Raw genomic sequence first — 15,681 nt, 5'->3', positions numbered from 1 at the left:
GAACGAGTTGTTAGAAGATACATGGTGGGGAAAGCACGCTCTTTCTCCCCCCTTCTGGACCGCCCTGTAAAGTGGTCTCGTTGATCCTTCTCGCTGTAGTGGGTGTATTCCCGGCTTGTTTTGCTATCTAATTATGTTAAATATGTCGTTTGGAGATCCTACCCCTCTGCCAGATATCCACTGTTCCTTCAGGCTCGACTGCCTGCTGAAGCGAAATATGCGATCCCAGATGATTCCTCTGAAGAGCCACGCAAACCACACGATGTAACACGGCGAGGGGTTGCACAAGGACCGCGACATCAGCCTCGGCCTCTTCAGCCATCCATCTACACACCTGAAGCACGCAAAGACACCCGTCAGCAACCCATAAGCGGTTCATCCATCCCTCCGATTCATCTGGAGCTTAGTTCCTTTGGAAGTTGACTCTACCCATTCTATCGGGTCTTATTTTGGTAAAAGGCTGGGAATAGTTGGATGATCGGTGGTAGACAGTGTGTAAGCTGAAACCGAGGCTTGCGACCATAGGTTAGTAAGACGGGCAGGTGGCAGGTGGCAGGTGGCAAGGGCAGCGCCACGCAGATCTCTCGCAGATCCGTAACTGTTGCGCAACACAGCGCTTCTAACATTCCCGATATGTTGTTCTATTCGTTGTTTCCACTAATAGCTTCGCCAATCGCATTGCTTAGCGGGGGTGAGACACTGCAGGTACGACGGATACGCTGCAGCCCTCCTTTAAGCCTCCGGTTGTGGCGTATCTCAAGTTCAACTTCAACTTCAACAACGTTGCCGCGGATCGTCATTGGTTTGCTATTTTCAGAACCCGAGCCTGTGAAGACTTTGATAGTCATGATCACCACTTACGTGGAAGCTGAAGTCTTACGCCTCGCCGTGGAACCAAACTCGACAGTGGAACCAGGATGCGGTGCCATGCGGACACTGATAGAATCCCATTGGCACGGAACAGCATTGAAAGGCGTAACATTCGCGGAGCGAAATGCGATTGCTTATGCCCCTGAGCCATGTTGGTAGCTGACCGCATCTCTCGTCTAATTATAGGTGTCGACAAGCATAAAAGGCGGCTCCTCCTCCCTCGACAACCTATCCTTCGCAAATCACTAAAGCCATCATCAAAGATAAACACCTCTACCACCATCACATCACACTTGACAACCACACTTGGCCACTGCCTCTCTAACAAAAACCACCGCCGCAATGCAGCCAAAGTCCCTCCTCGTCCTTCTCACCGGCGTCATCGCTGCCGTCGCCGCTGCGCCCACTCCGGAGCCCGAGCTCCAGGACCGCGACGAAGTCGAAGCCAGGTCCAAGTCCTGGACGGCCGAGGGCGGATGCAAGACCGATTGGGCCGACCGATGCAATGCCCAATGCATCGGCGAGGGCGTCAAGAAGCACGGGTGCACGAAGAGTGACGTCAGGTCGGGTATCGAATCGTCTTCCTGCCTCGTCGGATGGAACATCTGCCACTGCCAGTGCTAGATGCTCTAGTATCTGCGGCATGCAAGGCGGAAATTGATGTCATGATCAAGGACACCGTCACTAGCAGTGGGGCCAGAAATGTATGGGAAGATATGCCGGTTCACATTATGGAATGGACCTGGGCGCGTTTGATGCGATACATTGAATGTACGGCAACGATGTGAGGGGGATGGCGCTACATCAATCAGTCTATGAAAGGCCTGTCATTCGTTTCGCAACCTTCGTTTTAGCTCAATATTTAGCTCAATATTTCTCAGGCTGGTTTCCTTCTTGACCCTGTTTGAACAGCTCTCGAACGATCCGTGAAATCCCAGCGCATGTCTGAGCCCTCCCCCGCACCCCTTTTCTATTCCTTTTCCCCCCACCCCTATGTTCCCTCCGATTGTAAGGCTTTGCACCTCTGCGAAGTACCTTTACAACATGCTACGACTTGATCAAATTATACACTTAGCACGAGTACCTAGCATGACGTAAAAGTTAGAGTCTACTAGGGCCTGTCAAAAGATTTGCCACCCAACTGACACCTGGCGTGCACAGACCCCTCGTCCCTGGGAAATTCTCATCAGGGATAAAATACTATTGCCAACTGATTGAAAACCTCTGATAAGAGTCGATCGACGATGGACTCCAACGGAACCGACCCATCACGGACACGAAAATACCGATCAAGGAGGCAAAGGCCGTAAGCTGACTTCTTTTATTGGTTCACACTTTATGCTGCTGAGCCTCTCGCTGATTTGGAACAAGATGTGACAATTGCCGGCGCCGCCGAGTTTGCTGTCTGCGAAATGAGAACGAGTCATGTTCTCTGTGTCGGAGCCGCGGATTGAATTGCACCTTTCTCTCGTCGCCAAATCCAAAGGTTCGCGCATCTCCGGCTGCGAGTGGAAGGAGTAATAAACCTGGCGATGATGTCATTGTCCACACCAGTGCCGCCCCATCGAGACCATGGCCGACACGGTTCCAAACGGAGGAATGCCTTCCTGCAGTAGGTGTCGGGGAACAAGTCTCTGCGGGGGAGGACACCTCCAACAACCCGGGGACTCTCCAATTTGTCGGTCTTAGTGGTGACCAGGACCCTTTCATTCTGCAATATTGCCCGACGAAGCGCGTTCAAGGCATCGACGGCATCCAATGGACTTGCCAGCGCCTCGGCAACGACCCGCGATTCCCGGCCAGCTTTACGGCGGTGCCTGACCAACATCTGGACGCCCGCCCCAGCTATTATCCCGTGGCCCGCATACAGGAGATAGCGTCACCTCACCACGATCAACTGGTTAACGCCTTCTTCGAAGTCGTCCATCCGGCCCTCCCGATCCTGGATCCACAGTCGTTTTCCTGCTCAACGGCTTGCTCAACACTGCTAGCTTCTGTCTTTGCCCTCGCGCACCTTTACTGCCACGAAGCCCAAGCCATCAACCCCTGGCTGTTTATGGATTTCAACAGTCAAGCTCTACCGATCGAGGCACGCAATGCGAAGCTCGAGACGGTGGAGGCAGCACTGCTGCATGCACAGCGCCACACGTACGTTTTCCGGGCCCCGACGATGCCGGGAATGTGGGCCGAGGTCGGCACCATCGTGGGCATGAGTCAGGATGTTGGGCTGAACATTGATGCCTCGACATGGAATATCCCAGAGGGCCAGAAGAAGCGGAGGAAGAGACTCTGGTGGGCAGTCTACATGCAAGACAAGTGGGCCGCCTTGACTCTGGGTCGGCCTTCATACATTCATGACGACCAGAACGACGTCGGGGATCTCGAGGTTACCGATATGATCCCCGACCAGAGAGCCGTTGCAGATGTGCGAGGCCTTCCGGCCAGGGTATTCGTTGCGGCTGCCAGGCTGACCGTCATTCTCTCCGATATTCTTTCTCAGCTGTACACCGTCAAGGGGGTGAAAAGGCTCCATTCGTTGGAAATCCAGGAATGCCATGACATCGCCAGTGCTTTCTTGGCACGCCTCGACAGGTGGAGGGAAGAGCATCTCGCTCCTCTACTTGAACACCATATCATGCACGATCCTACAGGTAAGGAGGAAAAGCGAGGTCCTAAGCAAAGTAATCAGATCGTCACTAACACCACCACCGCAAAGGCAACTTACAGCTCGCTTACTACACCATCGAGATCACATTATACCGCGCCATCCTCCGCACTGCTGCCGGCCGTCAATACCGCCAACGCTCAGCTGCTGTCGTCTGCAACGTCATTGATTGGCTGAAGAACCTGCAGGTAAACCGCCTGTCGGGATTTTGGTGGCTAAGTATGGCAGCTCCCGGTCACATTGCATCTGCATCTCAAATTACTGACGAGTGTTCCCCTTACAGCTTCCAAGATCAACTTCGCCATCGCTGGGGGGTTTATGGTCGGCATGTTCCTGTCCGCCACCGAGGACGACGAGGTGAATTATTGGATGAAGCAGATCACGACATATCGCGACCTGCTCAAAGCACATTCGGTCAATTTCAACATCACAAAGCTGGCGTCCATTCGAATGGACCTTCTGCTCCAGCGAGACTCTTCCAACAACGCCTCTACCGGCGAAGATGAGGCGGAAGCAGATCTAAATACACGCCGTGCGGCGGCACAACTACAGGAGCTGGAAGATCAGGAGCAACGGGTCGCCAGGGGAGGCAGTGTAGGCGAGATCAATGATTCCTCATTATCCGAGGCTCTGCGGGATGACTTCCCGGTCGATCCCGCGGTGGCGTTTGGCAACACTTACGGACTGGAGTGGGACGCTGGTCTCGATCAACTGCTTTCTAGCTTCGACTACATCTAACTAGGATGAAATAGAGACAGTCACTCCTCGGTGGACAGCTTAGCCGACCTGGAACAATCTTGCCTCCCACGGCCGCAGTATGCTGTCACTCTCTCCTCCAGTCTTGTAGTTCCCCAAGACCAGCTCGCCCTTGAAACCAGCGGGCATAAGCGACGGGCCCAGATGGACCACCTCCTCGGAAAAGTTCAACAACACCAAGGCGTCCTTATCCCCCTTGAGCGACCGCCTATAGGCAAAGACACGCTCATCCAGCGGCTCCAGCAGCTCAAAGTCTCCATAGACCAGTGTCTTCCAGCTCTTCCTCAGCTTCATCACACTTTTCCAGAAGGCCAACACGCTGTCTGGATCCTTGACCGCGCTCTCGACATTGCAGACGGTGAAGTCCGGGTTCACCTTCCGCCACGGCGTCCCCGTTGAGAACCCGGCATTCGGCAGGGTACCGGACCACGGCATGGGGGTCCTCGCGTGGTCTCTTCCCCTCCGCCAGATATCGTTCATGACATCCTCCATGTCCGGCTCCGGGTTGCCCGTCGCCATTTGCTTCTTCTCCTTCTCCTGTCTGTAGTGCATCTCCGACACGACGTCGCCGTACTCCTCGATGCCCCACTCCTTGGGCAGGTTGATCATGCCGATATCCTGGCCCTGGAAGACGTACAGCGTCCCGCTCAGGGTAGCCAGGTACAAGGCCAGCAGCTTTGAGGACAGCCAGCGGAACTCGGGCTTATCCGAGCCGAACCGCGACGTCGACCTGCCCTGGTCGTGGTTCTCCATGTACAGGCTGTTCCAGCCGCCGTTCTCCTGCATGGTGGTCTGCCACTTGTTGGTGATGCTCTTGAGGGCCGGGAGCCGGAAGGGGCGCCACCCGAGGATGGTGTCGGGGACGCGGTCCACGTCCATGTGCTCCCAGGGGAAGATCATGCAGAACTCGTGGCGGTCCGGGTGCACGAACTGCAGGGCCATGTCGGGCTCCTCGACGTGCGGGGTCTCGCCGACGGTCATGACGTCGTACTTGGAGAGGACCTTTTCGCCGAGCTCGCGCAGGAAGTCGTGGCACTTGGGCCGGTTGAGGTACAGGTGCATGGCTGGTTGGTGGGGGACGCCGGGCTCGACGATCTCGGCGTCGGGGAAGCCTGGAGCCTTGGCGATGTAGTTGATCGCGTCGACCTAGTCGTTTATATTCGAGATTAGTCGGGGCCTGGGGAAGGTCGGACGGAGAAAGAGGGAGTAAGGGATGGTAAGCGTACACGGAAGCCGTCGATTCCTTGGTCCAACCAGAAGGTCATGATGTCTTGGACTGCCTGTCGGACCTCGGGGTTCTCCCCTATTATTTATTTCATGTTAAATCTGGGATCATGGAATGTCAAGTATCGATTGGGTTGGGATATGGTCGGTCATCTTACAGTTGAGGTCTGGCTGGGTTCTGGTGAAGAGGCGGAGATAATACTCGTCTGTCGTCTCGTCGTACTCCCAAGCTGACTCGGCGCCAAAGAAGGACCTCCAATTGTTCGGCGGCTGTCTGTTCCCTTGCTCATCGTACTTTGGCGGCTGCCAGTAATACCATGATCTCTTGTTGTTCTCCTTGTTTTTCCTTGACTCGACAAACCACTCGTGCTCGTCCGAGGTGTGGTTCACCACCAGGTCCATGATGATCTTGATCCCAGCCTTTTTCAGGCCAGCCTTCAGCTCCCTCCAGTCGTCCAGCGTGCCGTAGGGAGGGTGGATGTCGCGGTAGTCGGAGATGTCGTATCCCATGTCCCTCTGCGGGGATTTGTACATCGGGGACAGCCATACAACGTCGACGCCGAGGGACTCGAGATAGGGTATCTTGGACGTGATGCCCTTGATGTCGCCGATGCCGTCGCCATTGGAATCGCAGAATGAGGCAGGGTAGATCTGGTACACGGTTGCTTCCTTCCACCAAGTCGGTTTCTTGTGGAGGTCCGAGCCGGAGAGCTGGGTGTGCTCGGGCTTGGAAGGGGGGGCGGGAATGCTGTTGGAGATAGCCATGGTGGACGGAATGCTATCTGACGACAGGGTGCTTTCTGGAGAAGTTCTGTCTCACGGAGAGTGTTATCTGGCGCAGAATGCTTTCCGAAGAAGAATACATTGGTCAATACTGTTCGAGAAATGCCATCTTTTGTACTAGTACCTAGTCCACGCATTTTCCTATCTCACAATCTCCAAAACTTCCACGTTCCCAGTCCATCCCGGGGAGGGCGATTCGGCATTGGCAAGGGCGGTGCTGCGCAACGCGCAACGCGCAACAACCCTGCCCGTCTCCAACGCGCAACCATCCCAGATCCGTGCTGTCGGGTCTCTTAGGGGGGTTGGATCAAGCTTTGCGCTAACCAGCCTGCACTAGGGGAAATTTCTGACTGCCGAGTCGGACCGACGCTCGCCACCCCCTTGCCCTATCAGAGTTGCGCAACGCGCAAGTGTTCTCCAACGCGCAACGGGCAACAGCCGCGCTATTTGCAACCATGGTGGAGTCTGGAGATTGTGAAGCGAAAGACTCCTCAATCAGGGCCCGAGGAGTCTGGAGTCTGTGGAGTCTGGAGATTGTGGCGTCCAGTGCCACCCCCGCAAAAGATATCAATATCACTTCCTTTGAGCACTGGAGAGCGGAGGTTGAGTGCTACATAAGAACGTGGCATCGCGGCCTCTCTCTGCGACCATGCAACCTGCCCTGCCTTCTTACTCAGAGTGGACATCAGAGTTGAATCTTTAGTCCTGATAAGCTCGTTCTCGTCAGCAACATGGGTATCATGGGCATCAACTTCCACAAGCCACGCCTCCTGTCAGAGATGACATGGCGGGTGCTTGGGATATACATGTTTGTTTCGGTGAGTCGTCCCCACTGTCCACCATCTTGCCACTTCTCTTGGACCCTTGACTAACGCATCCATCCCTCAGTTCGGCTCCTTTGTGGGTTCTCCAACCGGCAGACATGCACCGTCCCTCTCTTCCTCCCTTCCTCCCCCTAACCGTGTCAAATCCAGAACTTCGGCTTCGATCTTGCATGGTGGTCGTCCTGCCTCGGCCTTCAACAGTTTGCCGATGACTATGGTGTCCCTAAGGGTCCTGGACAGCCGAATGTGATCCCAGCCTCGTGGCAGTCTGCTGGCACCGGCACGCCCAATGCGGGCATGGCCTTGGGCTGTATTGCCGGAGGATATTGCAGCGCCTATCTGGGGCGGAAGAAGACCATTGTCGTGCTTTCCATCATCTCCATCATTGGTGTGGTTATTCAGTGCGCTGTTCCGGTTAGTCCCCGCCAAATTACGACCCAATTCCTTCGTTCTAGACGACTCCCAAGATGAAGAAGTCAGTTACTAACTAATGCTTTGCATCTCGTAACAGTCCTACTGGGGTATTGTTGTCGGCCGCACCATTAACGGTCTCTCGATGGGCATGGAAGCCAACGTCATCCCGACCTACAGCGCCGAACTGGCTCCTCCTGCTATCCGGGGTTCGCTTGTCAATTTTTACCAGTGGTGGCAGATTGTCGGCAACATCGTCTCGGCCAGCTGCATCTACGGCACGTCCAGGACCTTGACCGGACAGTGGCAGTACAGGCCCGTCATGATTGCCCAAGCCGCGGTTCCCGTCATCCTTCTGTGCGGTATCTGGTTTATGCCCGAGTCGCCCAGGTATGTGATTTTCTGATCTACTGATCCTCCCTATCCCAGAAAGCACTCGTAATAACAACCCTTTACAGATGGCTCCTCATGAAAAGCCGCCGCGCCGACGCCGAGAAAGCCCTCGCCTCCCTCCGCAAAGGCCAAGCAACCTCGCAAGAAGTCTCGTACGAACTGAGCCTCATCGAGACGGCGCTCCAGGAGCAGCTGGATCTCTCGGCCAACACCACGTACCTCGACTGCTTCAAGGGCTCCAACCTGCGGCGCACCCTCATCGCGGTGCTCGTGCAGCTCATGCAGCAGATCCAGGGCAACGCCTTCATGAACAACTACCTCGTCCTGTTCCTGCAGCGCATCGGCATCCAGAACAGCCTGCAGATCTACATCGCGCAGAACGCAACCCAGCTGGGCGGCATCACGCTAGCCTTCTACGCGACCGACAAGATCGGCCGGCGGCCCATCCTCATCGTGTCGGCCTTCTTCATGGGCGTGCTGATGTGGGTCGTCGCGGGGCTCGGGTCGTACACGCACGTCCAGGGCGCCAAGGCGCAGGGCTGCGTCGGCGCCATCCTCATCTACCAGGCCATCGCCGGCGGCTGCTGGGGCAGCTGCACGTGGATCACCACGGCCGAGGCCGCGGCGGCGGCGGTCAGGGAGAAGACCATCATGACGGCGACGTTTGTGAGCTTCTGCATGGTGCTGCTGATCACCTACGTCAATCCCTACGTGCAGGACGAGGGATACGGTAACCTCGGAGGCCGCGTCGGGTTCGTGTACGGAGGTTGCTCCTTCTTGGCGCTCGTCTGGGCATATTTCTTCTTGCCGGAGCTCAAGGGGAGGAGCTTGGAGGAGTTGGACGAGATGTTCGCCGCACGGGTACCGACGAGGAAGTTCAAGAAGTACGTCTGCACCGGCATCGGCGCGGATATCACGAGGCTGCAGGACAGGAATGCCGGTGCGCATGCAAAGGAACTCAGTGTTGAGCCTGATATGGTGGAGGAAGAGGTTACTGGGGACCCCGAGAAGCGTGGATAACTGCTTGTTTGATATGCTTGCTAGGAGACACACGGAGAAGAGAGCGTGAGCGAGAGCGAGAGCTGCAGAGACAGGAAGACAAAGAGACAACGAGACAGCGAGACAGAGAACGGAGACAGTGAGATAAGCCGTAATAGTTTTTTAATCCACACCCCTCATATCCTTCCCTTCATATGCAGGATCGACAGTCCCCATCTTGATCTTGCTGCCACTAATCAATCATTCGGTTTTCTGGGCGCCTTCCTTGGGTTTCTGGCCGTACACCACAATGCTGGGAAAGCAGAGTTCATCAGCAACCACTCCCGACTCCTTGCTCCAGGCAGTATCAACAACAAAGCATGGAAAAGGGTCTTACATAGGCCAGTAGCCGTGAATCCTCGGATCCCTCAGGTCCCTCCGCACGTCGGGCAGTGAGGCCAGCACCTCCTCCCTGGTCATACCGCCGCCGCGAGTCATCAGCGCCATGCTGAGTCCCTCGAGCCCGCCGTCGACGTTGGCCAGCGTCCAGCGGCCAACCTCCTTGTGCTTCTTGAGCCGTGGCCACGTGTTCGTCGGCCACTTGAAGAGCCTCCTCTCGACGTTGACGAAGCCGGCCTCGGTTAGGCGCCGGTCGTGGTGCGCCGCGTCAGTCACATCGCGTCCCATCTTGCGGCTCGCCTCGATGATACGGTTGATCCACTGCACGATGGCCTGGTCGTCGTTGAGCGTGCCGTCGTCGGATTGTAGGGGAAAGCCGATGTCGATCAATTCGAGCCAGCCGCCTGGTTCCAGCCGACTGCGGGGATTGATGGCGTTAGCTGGGCTAGAAGGAAAGAGGGGGAGAGAAAAGGGGGGGGGGGGGACGGTTGAGGACGACTTACTCGTACGCCTGCTTCGTAAACTTCGCCCAGTCCGCAAAGCTGCCAACCATCATCCGGCTGAAGATGTAGTCAAATTTCTTGGACCACGTCCACTCCTTCTCGACGTCGTCGATTTCAAACTCGCAGTTGGGAGGAATACTGCCAAGTCTGTCAGATGTGATACTCCTGGCGCAGCTCCCCAGGCTGGATTTTCCTAGGTTACTTACAAAGACGGCTGTATTGGGCTGAGATCTACTCCAACAACCTAGACGAGCCACGTCAGTGGTAATTACCTAGTTCAGTAGCTCAGCAGTCCAGTAATTAGTCGTGGAGGGGAGTTGCAAGAGATGGCCGTCTCGTGACGACGAATTTCCATACCTCTGCGTTTGGATGCTCGTCGGCTGGTGTGATTGATAAGTGTCAGCTGAGGTCCGTGAAAATATAATTAGGGGGTCATAGTTGGCGAGAGAAAAAGGACAAACCGAATTCGATGGCCCATATACCAGTTCCGGTCCCGACGTCGAGAACGCGCTTTGCTGTATCGGCGCCAGGCGCAAAGTGTCGCCTGCCTCCAAAGGTCAAGAGAAGATGGTGGTTTTGGATATCTAATTAATTATAATTATCAGCTTGTTGGTGGCTCGGCCAAGCGTCGCATCGTTCTCATGTCACGCACCGAGTCGATTATTCTCTTCCTAGACGCCGGCCTTGTAAGTAATCATCGTTTCAAGTTTGCTCGTCTTGAGGATTCACCCAGGCTTACGCACTTCGTCATTCGGCCATACGTATTCTGAACGGCTGTAAGCGATATTATCCTACTACACCTTGAACAATTGATCGAAGCTTACTTCCTTGGCTAAGGGCATGATACTGCCGGCCATTCTCCTGGTGGTAATTGTAGATGCTCGACCGTAGCGATGCTGTCGAGATGTCCTCGGGGTTCTGAGGCCCACCTGAGTTCAGCGACCGCAGTCAAGTCATGGTAGGGAGGCTCGAAGAGGCAAACTCACCACTCCGAGTGCCGAATCGGCGTCAGAAAAGTCGTCAGCCGCCTGTATCTCAACGTTAGCATTATGTCTCCCCAGAACAAACGACATCTTCGACATCTTTGCTGTCGGCGTGGCATAATTACCAATGGCTCGTCATCAGCAGGCGATGGCGCATGAGGAATACTGCTGGCCATCCTGGACGTAAAGTGAAGAGGTCGGGCCGCTTGAAGCTAGCTGAATAAGAACTGCTTGTGCACCAAGTCTTCCTTGGGGACCTGGCCAGGGGATATTCTTCGAAAGAGGGGAGAAGGAGCGAGGGAAATAAAACAAAAACGGGGAGAGACGGCCAGTTTTGCGTTTGCGACATTGCTGTGTCTCTGCATGAACCCCCCACCTTCTTGCCGCTCGGGCAAGACTGAGAGTTCCCCGAATGCCAAGAGAGTAGCAGCGCATGTGTTGGTAACAGTGTTGATTGGGCTCACATCTGCGATTATGCAGCGGATGTCCAATGCTTGCTCCGCGCCATGCAGGAGAGCCAATAATGAAAGCAATGGACGTCTGATTCGGAAAAGTGGCACGATAAAGTAGGGGCGAGACCTTTGTAGACCGAGGACCAGCTGCCTGCCATGGGAATGATCGCGATGGTGCCCTCAGACAATGACATCGTCAGGCTGGGCCCGGTGGTTGTGTCACTCCTCCGGTTCCTTCCTCCGAACCCCCTCGGCTTGACCTGACTCAATCCCACTCCTCAACTCGGCATTGGTAAAAAGAACCCGTTGCCGAGACATCGCCAAGACATGCTCCGCGCATTTGTCCGGCTGGCCTCGACCAAATGGACGCCGAATCTGAACTCCGCCCACAACCCCTTGATTAGCCAGCGACCTCCACTCCATACCTGTCTACACCATCACGAGCCCAAACGTCTGTAAGCGGCCCAGGCACACACAAATCGACTCCGGAGTTGGGGCCGGGTATCCACTCCGATCCTCCGACGCCGAGACCCACAGGCTCCCGCCAACATTGAGGAGGGCATCCGCATCTGGCCGCCCATCAAGGACATCTCCATCGATACGACTTCGCAGTTATTGATGTGCAAAACTCATCAAGAACTCCTTCTCTGGTGTGTCGATTCAGTCCAATTTGCTCCGGTGGATTTCACAAGGAGCGGACTTGGCTGATGGCTCTCACAGATGTTCGCAATACGCTCGCAGTTTGCCTCAGCTTAAGGGCCATTAGCCATCAGGTTCTCGTGTTAGGGAGGGATAGATAATTACAATGTAGATGGCCAAAGAGTAGAGGCTATGAAAACGTACATAAGTCTTCCAGATCGATCTTAACACCCACAGCTTGGGATAGCCAAATGGTGAATGAGAAACTTCGACCATGAAATCCCTCCTCCCCCCCCAAAAAAAACAACAACATGAACGTTCATGAGGGTTGCCAGAACCTTGGTTCCTCAAACTAATTAATTAATGGCCGACAAAACCTTCTCTCGTCCATAATAAATAACTTATCAAGAGGCTGAAGTTGAGTTTACCAGAAGGAGAACTGAGCCCGTTATTGACTTTACCAGATATCTCCTACCTGGTCGATAATTACACGTAAGGTTAACAGGGCTTGGCTATAATTAGCGGTGCAGCAGTGATCTAGCCAGCCTTGGCTCACAGATACCCCTGGATCTCACCAGCCTAGATCGTTCCACATAAACGAGACCCGTGCAAGACTCGAACGACAAAAGGAGTTTGATTTTACGAGCTGTAATCGATGGGAAGGCTTGGCATTTTGACGATTTTATGGCGTGAGGTGACGTGCACCTCCACCTTGCCTCTAGATTCAGCCGCGGCGGGATGGAGCGGATACAAAGCGTGGAGGTCAACTGCCGGCAAAATTAAATTAAGCTCCGTGGCCATGTTAAGCAGCGACGGTGCTAATGATACAGCTCCCGGTTAAGGCAAAGGGAGGTAGGAGCACACGTTTCATCCATTGAGCTTATCCGGGAAAAGGGCCAAGATGTAATGTGGCAGCTCGATGCATCTTCGATGATGCCTTGCCCTTATTCTTGCCTGTCGTATGCAGGTACACTACTATGGTAACCTGGGAGTTCCGAAAGACGGCAGTCTTCTCGTTTGGTAAGCCGTGTCAAACACACACACACACGCACACACACAAAAACGAGCCAAGAGATGATGTTCCAGAACGCCATCGTTGCAGTGCCAAGCAGCCTTCCCGTCCTCGGAGTTACCTGCCACCTGCACCACGGCAGAATAAGCTTGCCAAGGAAAAGAAACGGTACAATCAGTGGTAGGCAAGGTGACATCGACTAGAAAGCAAGCAGTGCGTAGTGCGTAGTGGTGAACATAGTAGAGACGGTGCCGACATCCGACGCGGAGTGCTAGCACTGACAATCTGTAAAGCAAGTCGCCTCCCTTTGGTGCAGGGCACTTTGTATCAGCTATATTCTCCCCAATGCGGCAATATTGACGACTTCCGAAGCGCGTGTGTTCTTTACGGAGCTGTTAGTAATAATAATATTGATTGCATGAGGTAGACCCCAGAATCGGTTCCTGAAAGTGTGAACCCCCCTTGTAGTCACCCTTGGGGCATTCCACCCACCTATACCCGACCACTCTTATTGCAATGCGTGTGGAGAAGAGCAATAACGGGTATCCCGACGTCATTCAGTTTCACCACTTTCAACACGTGTTTTCTTTTTTAACATTCTCAGTTTCTCCTCCCAGTCCCCTCTGCGTCTCCCCCGCCCCCCAGCCCCCCTTCGCCCTTCGCCCTTTCCCAGGTATTACCCCGGCTAATTATTCCCATCCAAACGGGCCAGATCAGCATGGCCTCCGCACAAGACACGCCCCACCCTTCGGCGGAGAGGATCGGGCTCTCGGGCCCCGTCGACACGACCGCGCCCTTCGACCCGGCCGGCGTGGCGGGCAAGACGATACTGATAACGGGCGGCGCGTCCGGGATTGGGGCGGCCTTCGCGCGGGCCTGGGCCGCGCACGGCGCCAACATGGTGGTCGGCGACGTCGACGAGGCCGCGGGCCAGGAGCTGGTGGCCGAGCTGCGTACGTCGACGGGGTCGCCGCACCACCACTTCCAGTTCACCGACGTCACCAACTGGCAGAGCCAGGTGTCGCTGTTCCAGACGGCCGCCCGCCTGAGCCCGACAGGCGGCATCGACGCCGTGGTGCCCAACGCGGGGATCGCGCACGGCGGCGGTCCGCCCACGGCGGGGTTCGAGAACCCGCAGGGGCTGGACGGGAACAACCCGCCCGAGCCCAAGTTCAAGGTCGTGGACGTCAACCTGACGGGGGTCATGTACACGGTCCACCTGGCGCTGTTCTGGCTGCCGCGGAACACCACGCCGCCCGACAAGTTGAGCGCCGACGGCAAGGCCGGCTGGCCGTTCAGGGACCGACACATCCTCCTGATCGGGTCCATAGCCGGCATCATGCCGCTCATGGGGTCGGCGGACTACACCGTGTCAAAACACGGCGTCACGGCGCTGTTCAGGTGTCTGCGCGGCACGGCGCTGAAGCGGGGGATACGCGTCAACATGATCTGCCCGTGCTTCATCGACACCAACATGCTGGCGAACCCCGTGATGCTCGTCCTCGCCGGCGGCGGGCTGGGCGAGCTGCGGGATGTCGTCGACGCGGGGACGCGGTTCATGGCGGATAGGATGATCGCCGGCCGCGCCGTGGTGATCGGACCGAGGATGAAGGTCGAAGACGGCGAAGACGGCGAGATCCGGCTGGTCGGGATACCTAGCCCAGGGGACGAGACGAAGGGTGTGTGGGAGTGCTATGCTCATGACTATGAGCATATGGAGGCATTCTTCTACAGATATACCCGCCTATTATATGCTTTTGCAATGGTCAGGGGCTGGCTTGGCTGGGCAAGGGATGTGGTGTGGATCATATTTCGTAGGAAGAAGTAAGGATCGCCAGAGGAGGAGTTAGTATTAGCATGGCTTATTGGGACCGAGGCCTTCATTTTTGTCTAGACCCAGGGAGAATAGAGGGTATCGTTGTTGACCTCCCCCTTGAGCGTAACCGAAGATCCAGGGCACCGGACAAACATGCTTCAGACTCAACGAGAGAGAACCCATGCCCGACGTTCTGGCCGAAAAAAAGCCTTGATAGCATTGCCTTGTCCGGCAGCAAAAACTGTGGACTCCATCATACTAATTCTACCCGTTCAACTTTAGAGGAATGTGTTATTTCTGGCCGTGAATGTTCCAACACAAAACCGACTTGAGTATCCGTCATCAGTATCTAATTATAGCTCTAGAAAAGGTTCATGGTCGACCGAGCTCGCTGTATCGTCGTACCCCCATCTCCTGGTGCTAATCAATTCTCTAAGCTGGGAGGGGTTGTCCCGAAAGTAGGTGCTTCCTCAGGTTCGTCCCGCGGGGGGAGGAGGAGGAGCTGTGCTTAGTAGCTAATAGAGCTAGCATGCCACCCATGACGAGGCGGCGTTCTGTAACTTAGCGCCCATGCGCGTCCTCTTAGCTCGCTTAACCTACGGAAGCTTCGAAGCTGCATAACAGGGAAACTATAGGCCAGGATTTAATGCACCCTCTTAAACGGCATGACACTTCAACTCGGTGAAAGATGTGTAGGATAGCCGCGCAGCCGGGCCGGCTGATCGCCAGGGGACTCCCTCTTTTCAGACCAGTAAGTAGGCATCTCAGCCGCTCATTAACTGGCCACGAGGGGTGATTAATAGAAGGAGTACCGCGCCCAAGTTATGCCATCCGCCAGATCGGCATCAGAGCTCGAAGAGCAGTGAACCAAGCATTGGCCACCAGTCGGTGGCTCGAGGGTTCTCCCTCATATGATGCTCTACTCCGCGTACGAGAGATAAAGACATATGCTTTTGTGAGGACCCAGTGGCAA

The 15,681-nt window shown here is 55.4% G+C and overlaps 5 protein-coding genes across 5 annotated transcripts; 3 read left to right on the top strand and 2 right to left on the bottom strand.

The window, feature by feature from the left end:
• Positions 1-1,212: 1,212 nt before the first annotated feature.
• QBC33DRAFT_598792 (fungal-specific transcription factor domain-containing protein) lies at positions 1,213-4,293 on the top strand (the record flags this gene model as incomplete). Its single annotated transcript, XM_060432002.1, has 4 exons — positions 1,213-1,438; positions 2,484-3,521; positions 3,587-3,754; positions 3,819-4,293. The coding sequence occupies 4 exons, from the start codon at positions 1,213-1,215 to the stop codon at positions 4,271-4,273; spliced, it is 1,887 nt and encodes a 628-aa protein (XP_060279453.1). The 3' UTR covers positions 4,274-4,293.
• On the bottom strand, positions 4,237-6,579 carry QBC33DRAFT_550223 (glycoside hydrolase superfamily). Its single transcript, XM_060429059.1, has 4 exons — positions 6,423-6,579; positions 5,674-6,360; positions 5,518-5,594; positions 4,237-5,437 (listed from the first exon to the last, which is right to left on the bottom strand). Exons 2-4 carry the CDS (start codon positions 6,278-6,280, stop codon positions 4,313-4,315), a joined length of 1,809 nt encoding a protein of 602 aa, XP_060279452.1. The 5' UTR covers positions 6,281-6,360; positions 6,423-6,579; the 3' UTR covers positions 4,237-4,312.
• Positions 6,580-6,734: 155 nt separating this feature from the next.
• QBC33DRAFT_550221 (general substrate transporter) lies at positions 6,735-9,112 on the top strand. The gene is made up of 5 exons (XM_060429058.1): positions 6,735-7,116; positions 7,187-7,198; positions 7,273-7,536; positions 7,634-7,923; positions 7,992-9,112. Exons 1-5 carry the CDS (start codon positions 7,030-7,032, stop codon positions 8,944-8,946), a joined length of 1,608 nt encoding a protein of 535 aa, XP_060279451.1. The 5' UTR covers positions 6,735-7,029; the 3' UTR covers positions 8,947-9,112.
• QBC33DRAFT_550219 (S-adenosyl-L-methionine-dependent methyltransferase) lies at positions 8,939-11,074 on the bottom strand. The gene is made up of 11 exons (XM_060429057.1): positions 10,915-11,074; positions 10,793-10,834; positions 10,631-10,724; positions 10,550-10,572; positions 10,459-10,477; positions 10,268-10,390; positions 10,164-10,186; positions 10,013-10,050; positions 9,807-9,944; positions 9,302-9,721; positions 8,939-9,217 (listed from the first exon to the last, which is right to left on the bottom strand). Exons 1-11 carry the CDS (start codon positions 10,963-10,965, stop codon positions 9,166-9,168), a joined length of 1,023 nt encoding a protein of 340 aa, XP_060279450.1. The 5' UTR covers positions 10,966-11,074; the 3' UTR covers positions 8,939-9,165.
• A 2,536-nt stretch (positions 11,075-13,610) lies between these two features.
• QBC33DRAFT_499729 (uncharacterized protein) lies at positions 13,611-14,736 on the top strand (the record flags this gene model as incomplete). Its single annotated transcript, XM_060425654.1, has 1 exon — positions 13,611-14,736. One exon carries the CDS (start codon positions 13,611-13,613, stop codon positions 14,718-14,720), a length of 1,110 nt encoding a protein of 369 aa, XP_060279449.1. The 3' UTR covers positions 14,721-14,736.
• Between the last annotated feature and the right edge of the window lie 945 nt (positions 14,737-15,681).

The sequence above is a fragment of the Phialemonium atrogriseum genome (genome assembly GCF_030411735.1).
Source record: "Phialemonium atrogriseum strain 8032-3 unplaced genomic scaffold QBC33scaffold_33, whole genome shotgun sequence".
NCBI lineage: Eukaryota > Fungi > Ascomycota > Sordariomycetes > Cephalothecales > Cephalothecaceae > Phialemonium > Phialemonium atrogriseum.
This window is presented reverse-complemented; position numbering and strand designations above follow the sequence as displayed.